At 45.4% G+C, this 21882-nt stretch overlaps 1 protein-coding gene across 1 annotated transcript in view; it reads left to right on the top strand.

Annotated features, from left to right (window-relative positions):
* LOC127000304 (zwei Ig domain protein zig-8-like) overlaps nt 1–13712 on the top strand; it is a 57449-nt gene extending 43737 nt beyond the window's left edge. Inside the window, exons 4-6 of the mRNA XM_050863862.1 lie at nt 5359–5486; nt 7085–7253; nt 8566–13712. Of these exons, the coding sequence (XP_050719819.1) occupies nt 5359–5486; nt 7085–7253; nt 8566–8675 (407 nt within the window). The 3' untranslated portion in view covers nt 8676–13712. The remainder of the gene's footprint in view (nt 1–5358; nt 5487–7084; nt 7254–8565) is intronic.
* Nucleotides 13713–21882: the final 8170 nt, after the last annotated feature.

Raw genomic sequence — 21882 nt, 5'->3', positions numbered from 1 at the left:
CTGAGGACGCTGTCAGAGACATCTGAGGGCGTCAACACCAGGAAGGCGCCAGGCCCTGACAGCGTGAGTCCATACTACTGCGGCGATGCTCCGATGAGCTCACCAGCCCCTCGCCCAGATCTTCCGGCGATGCCTGCAGAGCGGGTGTGGCCTGCACAGTGGAAGGAGGCCAGAGTCACACCTGTACACAAGAAAAATCCAGGTCCGAGCCAGGCAATTACCGGCCAATATCACTCCTCCCAATCATCAGCAAGATATTTTAGAGGATCATCGGGGAGCAATTGACATCCTTCCTCGAGGAAAACCACCTGCAGTCACCGAAGCAGTTTGGTTTTCGGAAGGCCGCTCTACCTCAGACCTCCTCCTTCTCCTCTCAAAGTCCTGGCATGACGCCCTTGATGACGGCCACCCTCTCTCGTGATTGCCCTGGATATAGCTGGCGCGTTCGACTCCGTTTGGCACCGCGGTCTGACGGCGAAGCTACAGCAACCAGGCATCACGGGGACCTGCTGCGCCTGCTCTCAAACTACCTGTTAGGCAGGAGCCCACGTAGCAGTCAACGGAAGCACCTCGACCAGCTTCCCGGTGGAGGCCTCTGTTCCACAGGGGTCCGTCCTGGACCCATTCTGTGGAACATATACTTTAACGACCTCCTGCAAACCATCCCGGCAGCAAGCGCTTACGCCGACGACTGCACCCTCTCCAGAACATACAAGAGGGAGGAAGCCCAGGACGTGATAGAGTCCGTCAACAGACAGTTGGCAGACATAATGGCCTGGGGAAAGAGGTGGCAAGTCAGGTTTGCCCCTGACAAACCCAGGCCATGGTAATATCACACTCTCTGGAGGACGCGGGGCAACTCCACGGCAGGCTGGGATTCGGGAACGACACCATCCTCTGCAGTCCAGCGTCGACATCCTGGGCGTGGAGGTGGACTCCCAGCTGCGGTTTGACCGTCACCTTGAAAGGGTGGCGCAAAAGCCTCCCAGAAGGTGAACCTCCTGCGCCGCATGAAGAACCTCCTCGATGCTGAGGGCCTGAACACCTCTATAAGGCACAAGTCCGTCCAGTGATGGAGTATGCACCGCTCACCTGGATGGCCAGCGCCCGCTGCCACCTCAACCTGCTAGACAAGGTGCAGAGGAGGGCTGAACGCCTCATCAACGGCACCCAGCACCACCGACCGAGCCAGTGGGAGACACAGCGACAACAACAACAACAACAACACCCACACGAAGGAAGGGCAAGACCAGCCACGAACCAGCTGAATAGCCTGGAGCACCGTCGCCGCGTCGCTGCCCTGACGGTGCTACACAAGGCACAAGTGGGCCTAGTGCCCCACCTGACGGACCTGAGGGCTACCTGGAGGAGGTCTGAGCGCAGCACGAGAACGGTGCTGAGCAACGCCTCCTCCTGGAAGTGCCAATGGCCCGCTCCAGCACCCACCAACGTGCCTTCTCCATCGCAGCGGTGGTGTGGTGGAACAACCTCACTGCTGATGTGGATGTGACACAACTGTCCACTCAGCAGATGAAGGTTGCGTCCCACAGGTGGCTACTCCTACACCCACCGTAAATATGTATATATATAATTGTATAATATATCGTATAATAATTGTATAATATAATCGGCAGAAGCTTTTAAATAGCTCCCCAACGGTCGTGGGAACTTTAGCATAGACAAATAATACTGCCATGTACTAATGTACTGAACACGTTTAAATAAAAAAAAGAGAGAGAGAGAGAGAGAGAGAGAGAGAGAGAGAGAGAGAGAGAGAGAGAGAGAGAGAGAGAGAGAGAGAGAGAGAGAGAGAGAGAGAGAGAGAGAGAGAGAGAGAGAGAGAGAGAGAGAGAGAGAGAGAGAGAGAGAGAGAGATTTACATAGATTTACATAGAAAATCAGACCAATAGACCCCATGGTCCAGACTTGGTGGTCTGTCCTTAAACCTAAGTGATTTTACATTAATCAGAAGACTCCAAAACGTTGCATTTCTACTCTAGTTGATATTAAGTTGAAGGAAGTGACGGTCGAGCTTATTTTTGAAGGAGTCAATCGTGTTACACTGGACCACTGATGGTGGAAGCTTATTCCATTCTCGCACTACAACGTTGGTGAAGAAAAATTTGGTGCAATCTGAATTTACTTTGTTCACATCTGAGTTTACGCCATTGTTCCTCGTGCGCAGACTGTCATCGATCATAAACAATGTTGATCTGTCTACATTCGTGAAACCATTAAGTATTTTAAAACATCTGATCAATTTTCCTCGGAGGCGACGTTTCAAGAGAGAACATGTTAAGGATAGAAAGCCTTTCTTCGTAGGATTTGTTGCGCAAGGAAGGGATCATTTTCGTTGCCCGACGCTGAACACCTTCTAATTTAGCAATATCCTTTGCAGAGAGAGAGAGAGAGAGAGAGAGAGAGAGAGAGAGAGAGAGAGAGAGAGAGAGAGAGAGAGAGAGAGAGAGAGAGAGAGAGAGAGAGAGAGAGAGAGAGAGAGAGAGAGAGAGAGAGAGAGAGAGAGAGAGAGAGAGAGAGAGAGAGAGAGAGAGAGGAACAGGTCAAAGATACTCGGATGATATAAGAGACATTGAGAAAGACCACTATATCTCCTCCTCCTCCTCATTTCTTTCCTCTATCTCTCCTCCACCTTCCTAAGTCTAAGTGTGATCGTTTCTCTGTCTCTTTCTTACGCTTCTTATTTCCTGAAAGAGATTAATCAAGGATACGGAGAGTGTAGTGCAGATTGCTCTCTCTCTCTCTCTCTCTCTCTCTCTCTCTCTCTCTCTCTCTCTCTCTCTCTCTCTCTCTCTCTGGTGGTCTTTACACGCCCGAACATCCGCCGCAAAGGACCAGTTAGCATGATGCCACGCGCCGTCTGGATGACCGCTGCGGCGTGAAATACGGCCTTTGTGGGGCGAGAGGAATGGCGAGCTGACACAGAGGGAGCCGAGGGTAAGAAGGCGCGGGGAAAAAGAATGGAGGAGAGCTATTGTTGTGATGTGTATTCGAAGACGTGAGGTGATGGGAGGAAAATTAAGGAAGCAATTGAACTTCTGTATGAGTAGAAGACGAAAAATGAGAAAATATAGATTGAAGAAATGGACGAATAGGAGAGACATATTGTTTTGATGTGTATTCGAAGATGGGGTGATAAGAGGAAAACTTAGGAAGCAGCTAGATGGTGGTACGTAAGGTGAAGCGCGTGTATTAGATGGTGAAAATGTTAAAAAAGAAATGAAAGAATGGAGGAAATATATTGAATTGACGTACATACAAAAAAGCGAGGTAATGTGAAGAAAATTAAGGGTGCGTTGATTGAATGGATGTATAAGTGATATTGACCAAAAAAATGAAAGAAATAAAACTGATGCCTATGATATGAGAGGATACAAAACACATATTGGATAGGATATTAATGCATATATATAAAAACATTGCGAATTTATGCTGATACAACATTGATGAGAACAATATGAAGTAACGGCTGATTGAAAATGGAAATAAGAAAGAGGACATGAAGAAAAGGAATTAGATGGACTACAAATAACATGTATAACCAAATATAAAACACGAGTATGATTATGATTTCATGCTTTTTCGAGGAGGTGATCAGGCAGGAATAACACACTAAAACGAAGCACTAATAGCATCGACGAGAGAGAGAGCGAAGCCATGATGGATTCGAACACAAAAGCGGATTAAAGGAGATGAAAGTGATAAAAAAATAAACAAGTGCATAATGTGTGAGGGGAAAACACAACCTTCCGTCACTAATGAGATGATGATAGGTGAATAACGCGACATAACGAGATTTATGAGACTTTGACGAGGAGGAGATGCAAACGAATGGAAAACGAGAAGCAAAAGAGATCAAAAGAGGAAGAGGAATTGAGGAAAGAGACAGTAACGAAGGGAAAGCGAGAACCAGAGAGAAAAAAAGAGGAAGAGGAACTTAAGAATGAGATAGGAACGAAGGGATAACGAGAAACAGAGAGAAATAAGAGGAAGAGGAACGGAGGAAAGAGATACGAACGAAGGGAAAATGAAGCAGAGGGAGAAAGAAGGGGAAGATGAATAGAGGAAAGATATTCGAAGGAAGGGATAACGAGAATTAGAGAGAAAGAAGAGAACGAAAGGGAACCGAGAAACAATAGAGAGAAAGGAGAGCAAGAGGAGGAGGTGGAAGCGACGAAGCAGGGAAGCAAGCAACAGACCAGAAGGAAATATGGGGGAAGCATAAAACTTCCCGTCATTAACAAAGTGATAATATGATAACTTTGGTAAAAGGTAAATGGGATGGAAGGAAACCGGGCACACAAAGAGGACGAAGAAGAAGGGGATAAAAAGGGAACGAGAAACGAGAAGGAAAGGCAAGAAGAGAAGACAAGGAGACGGAGGAAATGGAAGGGATAATGGAAGCAGCGAGTAAAAAATGAAAAGGGAGGCATAAATAAAAGGAGGAGGAGGAGGAAAGGGAGAGGAAAAATACCGAAGGAGTAGAGAGGAAGAGGAGGAGTAGGAGGGCGAAAAAGCCGAGGGAGTAGAAGGAGGAAGAAAAGGAGAAGGAGGAGGAGGAGGGAGAAAAGCCGGAGGAGTAGAAAGAGGGAGATAAGAAGGAGAAGGAAGAGAGGGAGAGGGAGAAAAAGCCGGAGTAGAAAGAGGAAGGAAAGGAGAAAGAGGAGGAATTAGAAGAAGAAAAGAAGTAGGAGGGAGAGGAGGAGGAATACATAGGAAGAGCAGACACCAGAAGACCTATCGGTCTATGACGAGGGTGTCTGTTTACTACCGCTACTACTAGTAATCTACGTGTGGTAGGACAAGACAGAATAGATGAAGGCTCCTCCCCACCCACCTCTCCCTCCGGCAACGTGCCGGCAGGAAATAGTTAGAAGAGAACACCATGTACCTTTAAGGAAGAAAGGGCCATGGAAATTTTACAGTAAAGAGTGAAATAAGAGGAAATTACTACCCTTAACTTACACTACTGGTAACCTAAGCTGTGGGGGAAAATGACTTCATTACATAAGAACATAAGAACATACAAATACAGGGAGGCTGGAAGAGGCCGAGTGGCCTACACAGGGCAGCCCCAGAATCCCCCCTAATACTCACGATGGGTGAGATGTAGTTTCAGGGGCACAGGTGGAGGCTTGATCCTCGTTTTACCGGCGGTACTAGGCACGGCACCAGTAACCTGTCACCTTACTGCACCCACACCTCACTCCACCTGTCATGCGGACATTAACTGTTGCTTTACTCTATTGTTGACTTTCGCTGTAAAAAAAAACGAGAAAAAGAAGACCTATTTCCAACGCAGACTAACCCGGTTCTTTCTTTCTTTTTCTCTTAACACAGAACCCACGGTGGAAATCTTGGGCGCCCCCGACATCTACGTGAACCGCGCCAGCATGATCAACCTCACCTGTGTTGTGTACCACGCCCCCTACCCCCCCGAGGCCATCACCTGGTACCACGGCAACGAGGTGAGACAGACTGGTGTGAGGGACAGAAAACAGACGGGCAGACATACATACAGACAGGAAAACAAAAACAAAATGACTGAATATAAACACACAATATGGACACACACGCATACAACAGAAAACACACACACAAACATACACACACCTACCTAATAATCCTCACTTACTCATACAATCTGAGGCCAAAACCATGAAAAAGAAAACTTACTTAACCATAAAAATAAAATAAAATAGTGACCTTGATGATTATACGAAAACGAAATGAAAAAAATAAAGTTGAATTGCGAGACGGACTCCGAGGCACCCAACCACATCCAGGATACAGACAAATGGGCAAAAAACGTACAAAGAGAGAAAGGGAGAGGGACACAGAAATAAAATGGAAATGGAAACAGCAGAGAGGGGAATAAAGACAGACGAATAGCAGAACACAAAGAGCAGGAAGCGAAAAACAGCCACCCGAATATTCACAAAGAGAGAGAGAGAGAGAGAGAGAGAGAGAGAGAGAGAGAGAGAGAGAGAGAGAGAGAGAGAGAGAGAGAGAGAGAGAGAGAGAGAGAGAGAGAGAGAGAGAGAGAGAGAGAGAGAGAGAGAGAGAGAGAGAGAGAGAGAGAGAGAGAGAGAGAGAGAGAGAGAGAGAGAGAGAGAGAGAGAGAGAGAGAGAGAGAGAGAGAGAGAGAGAGAGAGAGAGAGAGAGAGAGAGAGAGAGAGAGAGAGAGAGAGAGAGAGAGAGAGAGAGAGAGAGAGAGAGAGAGAGAGAGAGAGAGAGAGAGAGAGAGAGAGAGAGAGAGAGAGAGAGAGAGAGAGAGAGAGAGAGAGAGAGAGAGAGAGAGAGAGAGAGAGAGAGAGAGAGAGAGAGAGAGAGAGAGAGAGAGAGAGAGAGAGAGAGAGAGAGAGAGAGAGAGAGAGAGAGAGAGAGAGAGAGAGAGAGAGAGAGAGAGAGAGAGAGAGAGAGAGAGAGAGAGAGAGAGAGAGAGAGAGAGAGAGAGAGAGAGAGAGAGAGAGAGAAAAGAATGCAACGTTGTTAAAAATAATGCACAAACGAAACATGGACTGAATAATACAAACAGACAACCATAGAGGAAAATAAACAAATACACACACACATATATACTAACAAACAACAGTGAAATACCAGAAAGCGACTCCAAAAATACTCGTGTCAAAATATCAGGACAGGAAACATCACACGGAGAGACAGATGGAAAGACAACAAGAGGCGAAAAGACACACAAACAGCCGCAGAGAGAGACGGGAAAACACTGAGGCTGGGACAGATCAGGACGCCGGGCTAACGCATCACTGTCGCCTTGCTTCCTTCCTCCCTTCCTTCTTGTTCTTGTTCTTGATGTTCTCACTGTTCTTCAATTTTTCTTCTTCTTCCTGTTGTTGTTATTGTTCTTGTGTTTCTTTCTCTTCCTCCTTCTTCTTCTTCGTTTTCGTCTTCGTCTTCTTTCTCCTCCGCTTTGTATCGCTTCTTATGTCAAGTTGATTCTTCTTCACACCTCGATACTTCACTACGCACTAAGCTCTCTCATTCCCATTTGCTTTCCTTACACACACTTTTAGTTTCCCATTACCTTTTTCCCTCCCCTCAGACCATCAGCTACACTTCGCCGAGAGGGGGCGTGAGCGTCGTGGAGGAGCGCGGGGAAACCACCACAAGCTTCCTCCTCTTGCAAAATGCCAGGGCCTCAGACACCGGCACCTTCACCTGTCAGCCGGAGGGGATGGAGCCGGCAATAGCTAACCTCCACGTTCTTGATGGTGAGTCTCAGGGCAACGATAGGCGCGAGGTGTCACAGAAGGGGATAGAAGGGTAGTGTGCAGGGTGGGGAGGGGATTGATATATGTCAGTGCAAGGGAAGAGAAGTGATATAACGAAGGGGATGTAGAGATACGTTGACGCTACAGAAAGAACGAATGTGAAAGTAAAAGATGGTATATATATTAGACAAAACGGGAATAAAGGAAGGGACAAGTTCGTGGAAAAATGAGAGAAGGGTGGAATAGATGTATGACTTAGGGGAATGAAGTAGAATATGTTATAGAGGTTGAGAATTACAAGAAGTATGGCTTAGGGGGAAAATAAAATACGGTATAGGGAGTTGTGAATTGTAAGACACATACGGTGCGAGGAGACAAATGAGAACTGAAAGGGAAAGGAGTGTAATAGAAGTTTTGTACGAATTACTAAATCCAAGTCTACGAAGATGGAATATAAATAATGAAAATATGGATGTAAAAAAGAAGGGTTATATGTCTGAAGGTGGATTCTAGTTGCGTTAATGAAGCACAGAAGGGAAGGAAGGAAGGAAAGAAGGAAAAAGGGGAAGAGCTTTGTGAGAGTGGAAGGAAGGGATGAAAGGGAGGAATAGATGCACATAGGTGAGAAAAAGCGGAAAAAATATAGATTGAGATTTAGGTGCGAGGTGAGAGGGGGAAGAAGTGGCCGACGAGTAGTGGAACGAGGAAGGGAGACGGAAGGGATGAAGGGGACTCGACAGAAGGTAGTAGAGAGTGGCCAGCTGTGAGAGGGTAGAAAGAGGGCCTTGATTTGAGGGCCGAGTAGATGAAAGGGGAAGGCAGTAGAGTTAGGAGCAGGAGGAAGTGGAAAATTATGAGGAAAAGCGAGGATTCTGATTTTGACAGCGGGGACGAGAAGGAAGAGAGGCGAGGAAGGGGCGTAATTAGGATGTTAGAGCAGTTAGCGAGGGGTCGGAAGGTGATAAAAGAGATATAGAGGCAATATGGTGTCAGGAGGTAATTAAAAAGAAGCGAGGGTATAATCAAAGAGCATACGATGGAGTATATGGAGATTAAAATAAAAGGTAATTAACGGGCAGGCGGAAAGGGTAGGAGTAAGACTATAAACGTATAAATGAAAATATCAACACACTAAAAACTGGTACTCTAAAAAAAACAAAGTAATTACAGGGCGCAATATCATGCAAAGGTCGTAGATAAAATGGGTATTGTGATAAAAGGTGGGAATAGCATGCGCAGCTGTTATAAAGTAGAAACTAACAAATATTCTTCTGTGTGCGTGTGTGTGTGTGTGTGCGTGTGTGTGTTGCAGGAGAGAACAGGGCGGCCATGCAACACAACTCGAGCTGCGTGTGTGTTCCGCGGCTCTCCACCATCATCGTCGTGGCGGCCCTCATCGTCACCTGCTGCGTCGTCTTGTGAAGCCCCCGACACCACAGGGTTCCCAAGACCGTTATCAGTCGACCGCCTTCACCCTTCTTCCTCCCCGGGCCAGAGAGGTGAAGAGGGGGTGGGATTCAGTTACATATGAGTCACAAATCGCTCGTCACTTGCTACGTCGTCTTGTGAATCTCCACGACGACACCACAGGGTTTTCACGGGCCCCACCAGGTGACCGCATTCAGCCTTTTTCCTCCCCCGGACCAGAGAGGTGAAGAGGAGGTGGAATTCAGTTACTCATGAGGCACAAATCGCACGTCATCTGCTGCGTCGTCTTATGAAACCCCAGACGGTGACATAGGGTTCCCAGGGGCGTTACCAGGAGACCGCCTTCACTCCTCTACCTCCCCAGGGACAGTGAGTCAAAAAGGGGTTGGGATTCCGTCACTCAAGAGTCACTAATCGATCGTGAGTCAAGTTTTCTCAGCGTCACCGACTTTCTTCTCGGCGGTTTTGGAGGTAAAGGTAGTGCCGCGGAAGGAGACTCGGCAACATAAACGATAAAAACGAGGATGGAGGGAAAAAATAATGACAATCGCAAGAGTGGCTTTTGTGATTGCCGGCGCAGTTTTAGGGTTTGGCACGGCGGGAAAAGTTTCTGACTGGCGACGTAAAAATGCTCTCAGACGCCGCCGGTGCTGTGGCGTGGTGTTGGCGGGTCGCTTTTTTGTGGGTAGAGGGAAGCGAAAATTGCGTCACCTGTTTGTATGCTCAGTTAATTATGGGCGAGCGGATTATGAGCTCGTTCACCCGCAGGGCCGCGGCTCGATCGCGCGGTATTTTTCGGACAACATTTTTGCATCCAATGACTAACAATATTACCGGGAAAATGTAAAATGCAAAGAGCAGGACGTTGTTCCCTTTATAATACATTCATAATTTAACTGCCATTTGTTTTTTGTCATTGATTAAAACACGACAATCGCATAATTAATGTAATATCGATAAAAATTCTAATATGGCAGCTTTTTTTATCATTTCCACTATGTGAGTTTATTAACACCGTGTCGGCGAAGTGAAGTTGAAAGTGTAATTATGAGTTATAAAAGTCAAACCCCGGACTGGCGGCGGCTGCGATGCGTACAAAAAGTCAGCCTGGAGCCTCGCCCATGACAGCAGCGCGTCAGCACGTCAACGGGGAGACACGAGCAAGCCAACACGAACATGGGAAGCCGTGACGCCCGCCGTGAGTAAGCTTAAACGAAACAAGATTAGAGCAAGGACGCAAAGAAAGATCATAAAGCAGACGAGAGCTCCCCTCCAAATCAATACAAAAGTACTTCAGAAAGGAAACCTAACATTTGCTCTGAGGGGAATGGCCGCGAGGAGGCGAAGGGAGGCGAGAGACTTAACTCCTCTTTTCCCCTTCACCCCTCGACCCCCCGACTCCCCACAACCCGGTATGACGTATCTCCGTGTCCTCCAGTCTCGTGTTTTGTGCATCCACCTCCCTGTGTCCACCTGAGAGTCAATTTATCATACTGTTTATTGATATTCTCTCTATCTATCTATCTTTCCTGTGTCCATCTGAGTCAACTTATCATACTTTTTACTGATATTCTCCTTCTCTCTCTTCTTCTCACTCTTTCCCTCCTTCTTTCTCTCTCTCAATGTCAAGATGAATAATAAAGGTGTAATGTCAACGCCTCACCTGTCTCCTCGTCACGGACAGGTATGAAACGTGTTCCGCCTCCCACACACGAACTTCAGCCACTGTCATTTATTTTTTTCCAAACTTTTTAAAACCCCTCCGAAAAAGCAAAAGAAAAAAGTCTGACAAGCGAGGGAATAAAAGGGAGAGTCTATGTTGTTGACTCTCCGATCAGTCTGAGAAACTTTTAAGGTTAGTGAAACTGGTTGATATTTGTGAGGTTTTAAAGAAGCTTAAGTCTGAATCATTGCTTTCGTTCAAGGCCGCTGCTCTGTGATATTAAGAAATGATTATGTTAAAACAGACAACGACGGGACGTAAATCTCCTACTTTAACTGATTTATTGCCTCTCATTTTAGCCACAACGAAGCATTATCACGTCAGCTTCCTTCCTCTCCACACTAATTCCTTCCATGTTTTCCTTTATCCTTCCTGACCCATCTGCAGCTGTCTTCCGTGGCCACCCATCACAGTACATGTATGCAAGGAACATTCAGAGCTACGATAACCTTTCCTACCCAACGACCGCATGCACACCACCACGACAGCTTCATCCCGACCAGTCAACACAAATCAAACGACCGCTCACCCTTGCTGGCTTGCCCTGCGCTTTCTCCATGGCAATACCCAACACGTAACACCCGCTATCTTCACCTGCACGCCCTACGCTTTTTATGACACTTACATAACTACCCTGATTAGCTTGCCACACATACTACGCTATTTCCACCAATCAAACACTATGGAGAGAGCAATTACTGAGCCTACCACCTCCCTATCTACACTAAAATTTCCCTCATACCAATAATTGAACCAGTATTAGCTTGACATACTTACACTTACTGCACTGATAAATAAAAATACAAGTGACCAAACATCTACCTCCTTAATAATAACAAAGGACTTAGTTTTTTTTTCCCTTCTTTCATGTTCCTTTACCTTCACAACCCTACCCAGCGACTCTTCTTTCCCCCTCAAGCAGCATTGCCCAATAACAACACACATAACAAAGTATTCCGACCACTAAGCTTCCTGGACCTCAAAACTCTACTCGTACGGACCTCACCCTCGCCGCTACCCACAGTCAGCACGCAAACAACCCGCCCCCACAGCGTTACAACAATTAACTCCACCACTCAAACACAGCTCGGCCTGCCGCCCTGACTTCGCTGTTAGTTCATCCCCCTCCTCGCCTTGTCCACCCACACAGCTGCCGGGAGCACAGCAACTATCAGCCAGCCCTTGATTATCCCATCTTTTCCCATCACCACATCACAAAAGCACAACCACCACAGCGCCCCATCACACCATTACTGCCACACTCAACGTGATCTATCGCTTTCCATGGCTCTTTCACACAACACATCTGCCCACAACACTGTCCATTCCCTCTATAACCCCCTCTTTCCGAACTCACAATTACCACATCATAAGCTTCAAACACACCGACCACTGCAACACCCAACGTAATCTATCGCTGTCTAGTGCCCTTTCACACAACACCTGCCCGCAACACAATAGTTATTCCGTTCTCCCTCCATCCCCCTCTTTCCCCCTTCACTATTACCTGGTTTGCAACACCACAAGCTTGCCACACCCCAGCCATTGCCACACCCAACACCAATCTATCCCTTTCACACAACACACCTGCCCGCAACACAACATTATTCCACTCTCAATCTATTTCTCATTCCCCTTTCACCATTACCTCCATTACCACATCACAGGCTCGACCCCCCCCCCCAATTACCGCCCCACCACCTCAACCACCACTACCACCACCACATCACCGACTAGCCAGCCACATGCAGGTCGGGGTTAATCAGAATAATCCACCGCACGATTTTTTTTTTTTCAGTGGTTTCGCTCTTTTTGATTTTTTTGTTTTTTCATCCATGGCGATCGCGGGAAAAAATCAATTGCAATGCTTGTTTGGGAGTGAATTTTATTGGCAGTTCCGGGTTCTCATTTGCTTTTTACAATGGCGCGGGTGAAGAACATTGCCGAATTACCAGCTGATTTTTTTTGTTACACGCACTGCGACAAAACTCCAGCGACGGCAATTGTTTAAAGTACACGATATTGCCATATAATAAAGTGTGGCATGCGCTAAATAATAAAAAGTAACCAGTACATATATCTATTGCACTGAGCCAATCAAGGTGTAAACGTTATTCCTACCAATATTAGTGACTACTCAAAATTGGAACTCCATCTATAATTTTGTATTACCAACCTTTCTGAATCATAACTAACCTCTATGGCAGCATAAAAAAGAATATATACCTATCACCCTAAGCCAGTCAGGTTCTACACGTTTTTCATACCAAGATTACCAACCTCTCAGAACTGTAACACCATCTATTTTTGTTCTATCACCAACCTTTCCGAATAATAATTAACCATGTTGAATAAAAAAAAATAATACATATACCTATTCTGCTCAGCCAATCAAATTCTACACGTCATTCACACAATTATCAGTAACCGTTCAAAATTCTAACTAACTCTATTTCTCTATTCCCAACCTTTCCGAATCATAATTAACCATGTTGAATAAGAAAATAACTACATATATCTATTATATTTAGTTAATCAAGTTTTACACGTTATTCACACTATTATCAGTAACCGTTCAAAATTCTAACTCAATCTGTTTCTCTATTCCCAACCTTTCCGAATCATAATTAACCATGCTGAATAAAAAACAACTACATTATACCTATTCCGCTAAACCAATCAAGTTATATACGTCAGTCACACAATTATCAGCGACCGTTCAAAATTCCAACTCACTCTGTTTCTCTATTCCCAACCTTTCCGAATCATAATTAACCATGCTGAATAAAAAATAAAAAAAACTACATATATCTATTCTACTAAGCCAATCAAGTTCTACACGTCAGTCACACAATTGTCAGCAACCGTTCATAATTCTAACTCCATCTATCTCTCTATTCCCAACCTTTCCGAAGCATAATTAACCTCTATGTCAGTATTCCACACCCTGCCTACATTTGCCGTGATATATTCGCATCATTTGGCCTATTTACTTTCCATTCCCGGGGTGCCGTAATCATGCAGCACACGCGGGGGACTCATGCGGACGTTCACAGCCTGGCCATCATTGCAAAAAACAGCGCATTTATCAGCCGCTCGGTTATATATCAATCCGCGAAGTCTGACACACCGCCTATATACCTGTCAGGCCTCTCAGGTGTGTGGCGCGATGTATTTTATCACGAGGACACTTTCGTGGTGGTGCTGGATGCGGTGGTGGTGGTGGTAGTGGTAGTGGTAGTGGTAGTAGTAGTAGTAGTAGTAGTAGCAGTAGTAGTAGTAGCAGTAGTAGTAGTAGTAGTAGTAGTAGTAGTAATAGTAGTAGTAGTGGTAGTAAAAGTAGTAGTAGTAGTAGTAGTAGTGGTAGAAGTGGTAGCAGCAACAACAACATGAGCAGCAACAAAAATAGGCGTGTGCGTGTGTGTGCGTGTGTGTGTGTGTGTGTGTTCCTAACTCTGTGTACGTAATAACCATGTCGTTGTGGTTATGTACGCGGCCATGAACCTTTATGATGACATTAGTAAACTTTTTTTGTATAATTCACTTTCTGCAAACTTCATTCTATTTTGTTTAACGTCCTGAATATGTATGTATGTATGTATGTATGTGGGGGCGTATAAAGTTGTCCTATTATCATACCTACACGAAGAGCCATAAAACGTACATACATGGCGTTCCTTGTAAATACCGACATGCAAGCACAAAAAAGAAGTGTTCAAGTGTGTGGAGGAAGATAAAAACAATGAGTGGATTTCTCTGCGAGTGTTTCCGTGCGGGCGTGTGAGCATCAACGCCCTCACAACATTACCGTGTACATACCTCTGTGTTCGTTTGTTCGACTGTCCTTGTAAAATATGTACATATGTAATATATATTTGTATATGAAATAAAATAAAGGAATTGCTGCCCCTGACTTCTTAGCCTCAACACGGAATGAAGGTAATGTGTTGGCAGGGGGGAGGAGAATGTGTGTGTGTGCGTGTGCGTGTGCGTGTGTGTGTGTGTGTGTGTGTGTGTGTGTGTGTGTGTGTGTGTCGCCTTCTGGACTCCAAACTTAGTCGCAAGAATTACAACATGTGACTCCTTAACCTCAACACAAAATAAAGATAACTTGTGTGTGTGCGTGTGTGTGTGTGTGTGTGTGTGTGTGTGTGTGTGTGTGTGTGTGTGTGTGTGTGTGTGTGTGCCTGAGTCCAAACTTAGCCCCAGCAGGCGTCGCTATAGTCGTAAATCGTCGCGGGATGACCTCAGCAGGACAACACAGCAATAAGTTTTTTTCTTGGCCCTCCTCCTTGACCCTCCCTCCTCCGAACTCTTCTACTTTTATCCTTTACCCTTTCTTTTACACACATTTTCCGCTAACACTCAAAACATCCTTATTCTTTTCCTCCTCCTCTGTCGCCTCTCTCAAATTCTCTACTTTCCTCTTTTCGTATTTTCTTTAACACACATTTTCCGCAAACACTCAAAACATCCTTATTCTTTTCCTCCTCCTCTTTATCTCTCTTGAAAATGCCTCTTACTTTCCTCTTTCAGTATTTATTTTACTCACATCTTCTGCTAACACTCAAAACATCCTTATTCTTTTCCTCCTCCTCTTTATCCCTCCTCAAATTCCTATACTTTCCCCTTTCGGTATTTCCTTTTTCACACACATTTTCCGCTAACACTCAAAACATCCTTATTCTTTTCCTCCTCCTTTTTACCCCTCTTCAAGTTCCTCTACTTTCCTCTTTCGGTATTTCCTTTAACTCACATTTTCTGCTAACACTCAAAACATTTCTCTTTTTTCCTCCTCCCCTCTATCTCTCTTCAAAATGCCTCTTACTTTCCTCTTTCCGTATTTCTTTTACTCATATTTTCTGCTAATATTCCCTTTCTTTACCTCAAATCCTAATACCCTTGCTTTTAATCCTTACTTCTCCTTATTCCTTACTCTTTTACTCTTACGTTTACTCCTTCAACCTCACTTTTACTCACATTTTCGTCTAACATCTTTCAAACAACTTTTTTTATCCTCCTCCCTTCCCTTTACCCAGCTTCTTAATACCCTTTCTTTTTCCCTCCCTCCTGCCACCGTACCAATGTTTCTAATTTGCTATCTTCCTCCCTTCTATCTCCCTTCATCTCTGTTAATTTTCCTCCTAACGTTCTTTCTTTCATATTCTTCCTCCCACGCACGCTGTCGCCCACACAGTCCCGTAACACTTCCTGCTACATGATTTTCCCTTCTCTCCCTCGCTCCTCGTCTCTCCTTCAGTACTCTCACTTTCTCCGTACCCTTTCTGAGTCCGGGATAATAGTTCTCCCTTGTCCCGCCCTGGAAGTCGCTATTCACTACTTGCATCACTCGGCTCTCATCCCAACCGCCCGCAGGAAGCCTCGGGTATTATTCTGCTTGCAAAATATGTGTAGAGACTTACTAAATAAACATGAGCGAAAGGGTTTAGTAAGTTAATGCCGGTTTTCCATCCCAAATACCTCACAAGGCTTCTCATGTTTCTTTATGGCTGTGTTGTGTTGTATGTGTGTGTGTGTGTGTGTGTGTGTGTGTGTGTGTGTGTGCGTGCGTGTTCATTAAATCTATGGGTTATGTTCATCGGTAGTGATATTTTATACATTTTATGGTAATCGCTCATTAAACAAATTGATATAGATCGCTTCATAGCTGCCACAATAATAATAATAATAATAATAATAATAATAATAATAATAATAATAATAATAATAATAATAATAATGACTACTCTACCGGCATGGCATCATCATACTCTGCCCTATGCAACCTTCCCTAATGCCGGCAGGGAAAATAAAACATTCATCAAAATTATTAAAGCAAATATGTTCCCTGCGTGGCTGTTTCGTTATTTTCTGCACCTGTCACTTTTATCTTCCATACGTGTCATTTTTGCAGGGAAGTAACAATTATGATTAACAGCCGCTCTCGGAAAACATGTATATCGGGCAGTCAGTCAATAGCTTTAGTTACAAATGACATACATATACTCCAACGTGTGTAAGTAAATGGCAGCTGCGAGCGAGGGAGACCAAAAGTGAACTAGAAATCTGCTATTAAAGTTGCGAAAAGTAGAGCAGAAGGAAAAAGGGCGTTGGAGGAGGAGGAGGAAGAGGAAGAGTGGGAGGAGGAAGGGGAAATGAAGGAGAAAGACGGTGGATGAGGAGGAGGAGGAAGAGGAGGAGCAATGGTAAATGAAGGAGAAAGAGGAAGAGGAGGAATAAGGTAAAAAGAGAAGGAGGAGGAGGAGGAGGAGGTGGCGGAAAGAACGAATGAAGGTAATGGAGGGAGAATGAAGGCGCTTGGAGGGAAGGAAGAAAGAATTGAAAGGAAAAGTAAGACATTAATGATAAAGTGAGGGTGGAGAGCTTACCATTACGGCGAAGAGTAGGAGGAAGAGGAAGAGGAAGAGGAGGGAAGAGGATTAAGAGGAAAGCGAAATACGGGAGGTGGAAAAATGGAAGGTAAAGTAAACGGGTGTGTGAAGGGAAAGAGGAGAAAGGAAAATAAACTGAGAAGAGATATGGCGGAAGGAGAAAAAAGTGGAAAGGTAAAGGAATGGAAAATGAAGGCAAAAAGGGAAAGTGAAAGATAAAGTAAATGGAGGTACGAGGCGAAGGCGGTAAGAAGGAAAATGGAGAATAAACTAGAGTGAACGGCGGAAAGAAGTTAAGACGAAAAATAGAAGATAAACTGCACGTAAGGTATGGAAGGCGGAGACGCGAAAAACAGAGAGAATATAGTGGCGGCCTTTCTCCACCACCACCATTACCACCACCGCCACCACAACCACCACCACCTCCAGGAACCACAACTAACACCACGTCCATCAACACAAACTTAACCACCACGACCCAACTAACACCACCACCACCACCACCACCGTCACCACTACAGCTACCACCACCATCACCATCACCACCATTACCACGACCACCATCACCAGGATCCACAGCTACCACTACGACCATCACCATCAGCTTAAGCAACACCACTCCCACAAACACCAACACCAGGACCACAATCACCACCACTGTGTCCACCACCACGATAACCCCCACTCAACCACCACCACCAATAGCATCTCTAACTCCACCTCCACCCCAAATCACCACCACTGTTCTTAACACAACCTTCAACACCACCAATAACACCACTTTCTTCGCACCACCGCCACTAACACCACCCATTCCACAGCACCATGTCTCCTTAACCACAATCAACACCATTTGCGCCCCCCCCCCCCCCCCCTCTTCCCACCACCACCACCACCACCACCATCACCACCAAAAACAATGCATCGTTATCTTCCTTCACTCCTTCCTGGCTCCCCCTCACACCCCTGCCGCTGACCTCACACTGAATCGAGACATCGACTTTACGCCCTCCTTGCCCATGGGTGTTTGTCGCCTGCCACGCCTTCTCCACCCGTGGCTCAGTGGAACTTCCTGGTGGAGTAATGAAAGAAATAATGGAGCACTTGGGTTTGTTTTCATGATGTGGAGTAAGCCTAGTTTAAAATGGGAGTCTATATTGAAGAAAGGGTTTTCATGTTTCACTCCCCCTACTGAAAACTCTACGGATCTAGGAGCGAGATTTTCACTTACTATATTTTTTCTTCTTCCTCTTTCTATTTTTTTCTTTCTTTCCACTCCCCCCGAAAACTTTACTGATCTGGATGGGAGGTTTTCATTATTAATTTTCTTCTGTCTCTAATTTTTCACTCCCCCTAAAACTTTACGGATCTGAGAGAGGTTTTCACTTACTAGAGTTGTTTTTCTTCTTTCTCTCTCCTTTCTCTCTTTTTTCTTCATCATCATTCTGGTTTACCGTAAAGAAAGGGATTCCCTACGCCCCTAAAAACTGCAGAGGAAGTGTGTGTGAGAGGGAAAGAGAAAGTGAGAGACAGGCTTGCATTTACTAGGGAGGTGCTTTCTCCTTCCCCTCCCTTCCATCTGTCTCTTTCACTACGTTTTTCTTTCTTTTCTACTTCTTTGCTTCGCTCCAACGCCCGCCCTGCCTGGTGTGAGTGAGAGCGGGTCAATCTCACTGTCCCACTGTTTATTTTTTTCATAAGACTCAAAGGGAAGGAAGAAAGAAGACGAGCCGAGGGGGATGAAGGGACGCAGGAAAGAAGGGACAAGAAGGAAGGGAGAGCCAGGCCATTCACGCACACTGCCACAAACCTTCACTGATAGGAATATATGAGATTTCTTTTCTTTGTTTTGGGTTAGACAAAGCAATGGCTGAGAATACCAACACAATCTCAGGCTCTCTTTACCTTTCTCTCTATTTCTCACACGCACGCACACGCACACCCACACCCACCCACACACACAACACACACACACACACACACACACACACACACACACACACACACACACACACACACACTCACACACACGGAAACTAGGAACAAATGACAAAGCCTCCGACACATACGTTTTTCATTTCCTTGATAGAAGACAGTAAACACACATTTTTCAACACGTGCACATTTTTCCCCTCAACTCTGTGGCTCAACCTTTTTAAACTGTAAATGCACACGCACACACACACACACACACACACACACACACACACACACACACACACACACACACACACACACACACACAGTACCCTACCCCCCACTATTTTAAACGCAACACCTGCACAGACTTTTCTCATTTCGCCGTCGCTTTTCAGGACACTCGCGCCGCACAACTAACACATTATTACTCAGGTGTCCACATTTGAGGCTCAGGTGCGCCCATCAAGACCAACCCGTCCCTGGCAGGTGAGGTGAAAAATGACGATTCTTTCTTTTCTTCCCGCCCATCACTCTGGCTGGATTTGTTCGCTCCTTGCATACGAAATTTTCCGTTTGTATATTTCTACCCCTGAGAAGTATGGTCTGTCTGTCACCAGGAATTTATCACCCGCACCTCTACACGCACACTCACCCACACCCACACGCACCCCCTCCCCCCTTACACACACACACATGCAGTAATTGATATAAGCTAAAAAAATATTATTGTTAACGTAATCTTATGACTGATAGGTGTATGACATGAACCTTTTAATGAGCAAAAAGCCTGACTAATACTTGACGGAAAAACGAAACATCAAACACACCACATTGAAAATTAATTCCCTTACGCGACGTAGACGAATCACCACCCATCTGGATCACGAGGAGACAACAACGCAAATGACAACAACAGAAACCAGAACAAAAACACCGTTGAATGGAGGATAAAAATACGAAACAAACTATTTATTCTCCCGACTTTGCTTTGGGCCGAACAGATTAAACTATTTGGAAGCTTATATTACTGGAGCATTATTACATTTTCCTATCTTTTTCCTTTCCTCCTACGGAATAATAATAATAATAATCAGAAAATGTGGTCTTGGGCGAAAGGAAAACAAGAACAAAGAAAATAAAGAAGAGAAAGAAGTAGAAATGAGAAAGAAAATCACATACAAATCACAGAGAAAAGGGAGTCAGGAAAAAGGACGGAAAGTAAAGGAGGAAGGGGAGTAAAGAAAAAATGAAAAAGGGGGAAGAGGAAGTGAATATCAGCGGTTCTAGAGGTGAAGCGGAGGTGAACAGGAAGGAGCTGGGAAGAGCTAAGAGCAGGAGGGAGATATATGTGCTTCCAGCGGCGCGGAGGAGGCGGGCAGGAAGGAAGGAAGGGCCGCTAGTCACGCGCAGGATATTGGGACCCTCGAACACTCCGCTCCTTGATAATTACACCCGGATTTATGAGCGCCTTCAGGTTACGCTAAGGAGGTTTTATCGTGAGGGTCGTGGTGAAGGAGATCTTTCTCTTTCTCTCTCTATGTCCTCTCTCTATCTTTCTTCCCTCACACACAAACACAGACGTCGACCCATCAATGCATCTCCATCCGTATAAAGAGCCATCGATCCATCCATGTCAGTGTTCCCGTATGTCAGTTGAGGCTCCCGACTTGAAACGTTTGTCTCAATTCGGCAATCCTTCTTGGTAATACAGGAGGAGGAGGAGGAGGAAGAGGAAGAAAAAGGAGATACTGCAGGAGGAGGAGAAGGGGTAGGGAGGAGGAGGAAACCAAAGACAGTGACAGAGTGACGATGGAGAGACCAAGAGGGAGAAAGGGAAAAAAAGAACAGGACAGGAACCAATACAAGGACTGAAAAATGAGGTGAAAAAGAAATTCACAATGGTCCTGCAAGATTGGTGGTCCAGAAAAGTTGGAGGAAGATACATGAATGGAGAGAGAAAGAGAGGAGAGAAAAATAGAAATAGATGAAGATAGAGGTAGATAGATAGACACATACGGAGAAATAGAGAGTTACAGAGGTACGTAGTTATAACCAAAAAGGTCTGAAGTGTCAATAAGAGAGAAAGGTGAATTAAAAGCTTGAAATACAAAAGGAAAGACAAATAATAGAAAGAAAAATACAAAGAGAAAAATATAAAGAGAAAATCCTGAAGAAAGAGACATCAAGGAGATAGAGAGAAAGAAAAATCAAAAGACTGCAACACAAAAACGAAAACAAATAAGAAGAAAATACTCTAACAAAACAAAAGCTGCAAGAGAAACAGAAGACCCACGCAAGGTATCTCCAACACAAAAAAGGTAAAGCAAATAAAGATAAAAGCAACACAGCGACGAGGAGGAGGAGAAGCCGGCCGTCCTACCCCCTAAGCCTCCACCACACGCAGCTGGGTCCAGGGCGCCCGTAGTGACACCGCCTGCTCGTAACACGCTTCTAACAGCCGCCCACCAGACTGTCACGGGGCGCTGCGGGAGTGAACGAAACTTAGGTCGCAGCGGAAGGCACAAACATGCAAATTAAACAACTTAACCTAAAAACAGAACTCGAGACCCCATTCCATTTGTGCCTTTGAGCTCTTCTTTCTGCTTGTTCTTCTCGTCCTCCTCCTCCTCCTCCTCCTTCTTCCACTTTACTCCTTGCTCTCTTCCTTCTCCTCTTCCTTTTCCGTCTTCCGTCTTCATTTTGTTCTTTTTGCTCTTCTCCTTTCTCCTTTTCCTTCCCCGGTCTTCTTCTTTATGTTCTTTTTCTCCTTCTCGTTCTTTTCCCCTCAATCCTCCTCCTCCTCCTCCTCCTCCTCTTCCTCCTCCTCCTTCTCCATCCACCGCCGCTCTGTAGACATAACGATAACATTACAAGAAGGCGGGATGGCGAGCTCATGACCTGCTCCGCCGCTAAAATGTCTCTTAAACACCTATTTTCAGTCATTTGTGCCTAACGCTCCTCGCCAACCACGCTCGCGCCCGGCCATAAGAGCGGAAATGGCACGTGCGGCCTCCAAGCGACGACACATAGACGGGGAATTTCATATCTGTCGCGAGGGGGAGTTGGGGAGCCGAGTTGTTTTGCTGCGGCGACGGTGAGGATGACCCGACCAGTGTTTGTACGGGGCTTGTCTCGGACTACAAGCGGGGCAGATGGCGCTGTGTAC

This window comes from Eriocheir sinensis, chromosome 18 (genome assembly GCF_024679095.1).
Source record: "Eriocheir sinensis breed Jianghai 21 chromosome 18, ASM2467909v1, whole genome shotgun sequence".
Lineage (NCBI taxonomy): Eukaryota > Metazoa > Arthropoda > Malacostraca > Decapoda > Varunidae > Eriocheir > Eriocheir sinensis.
Note: the sequence above shows the minus strand (reverse complement) of the source record. Positions and strands in the feature narration are given on the sequence as shown.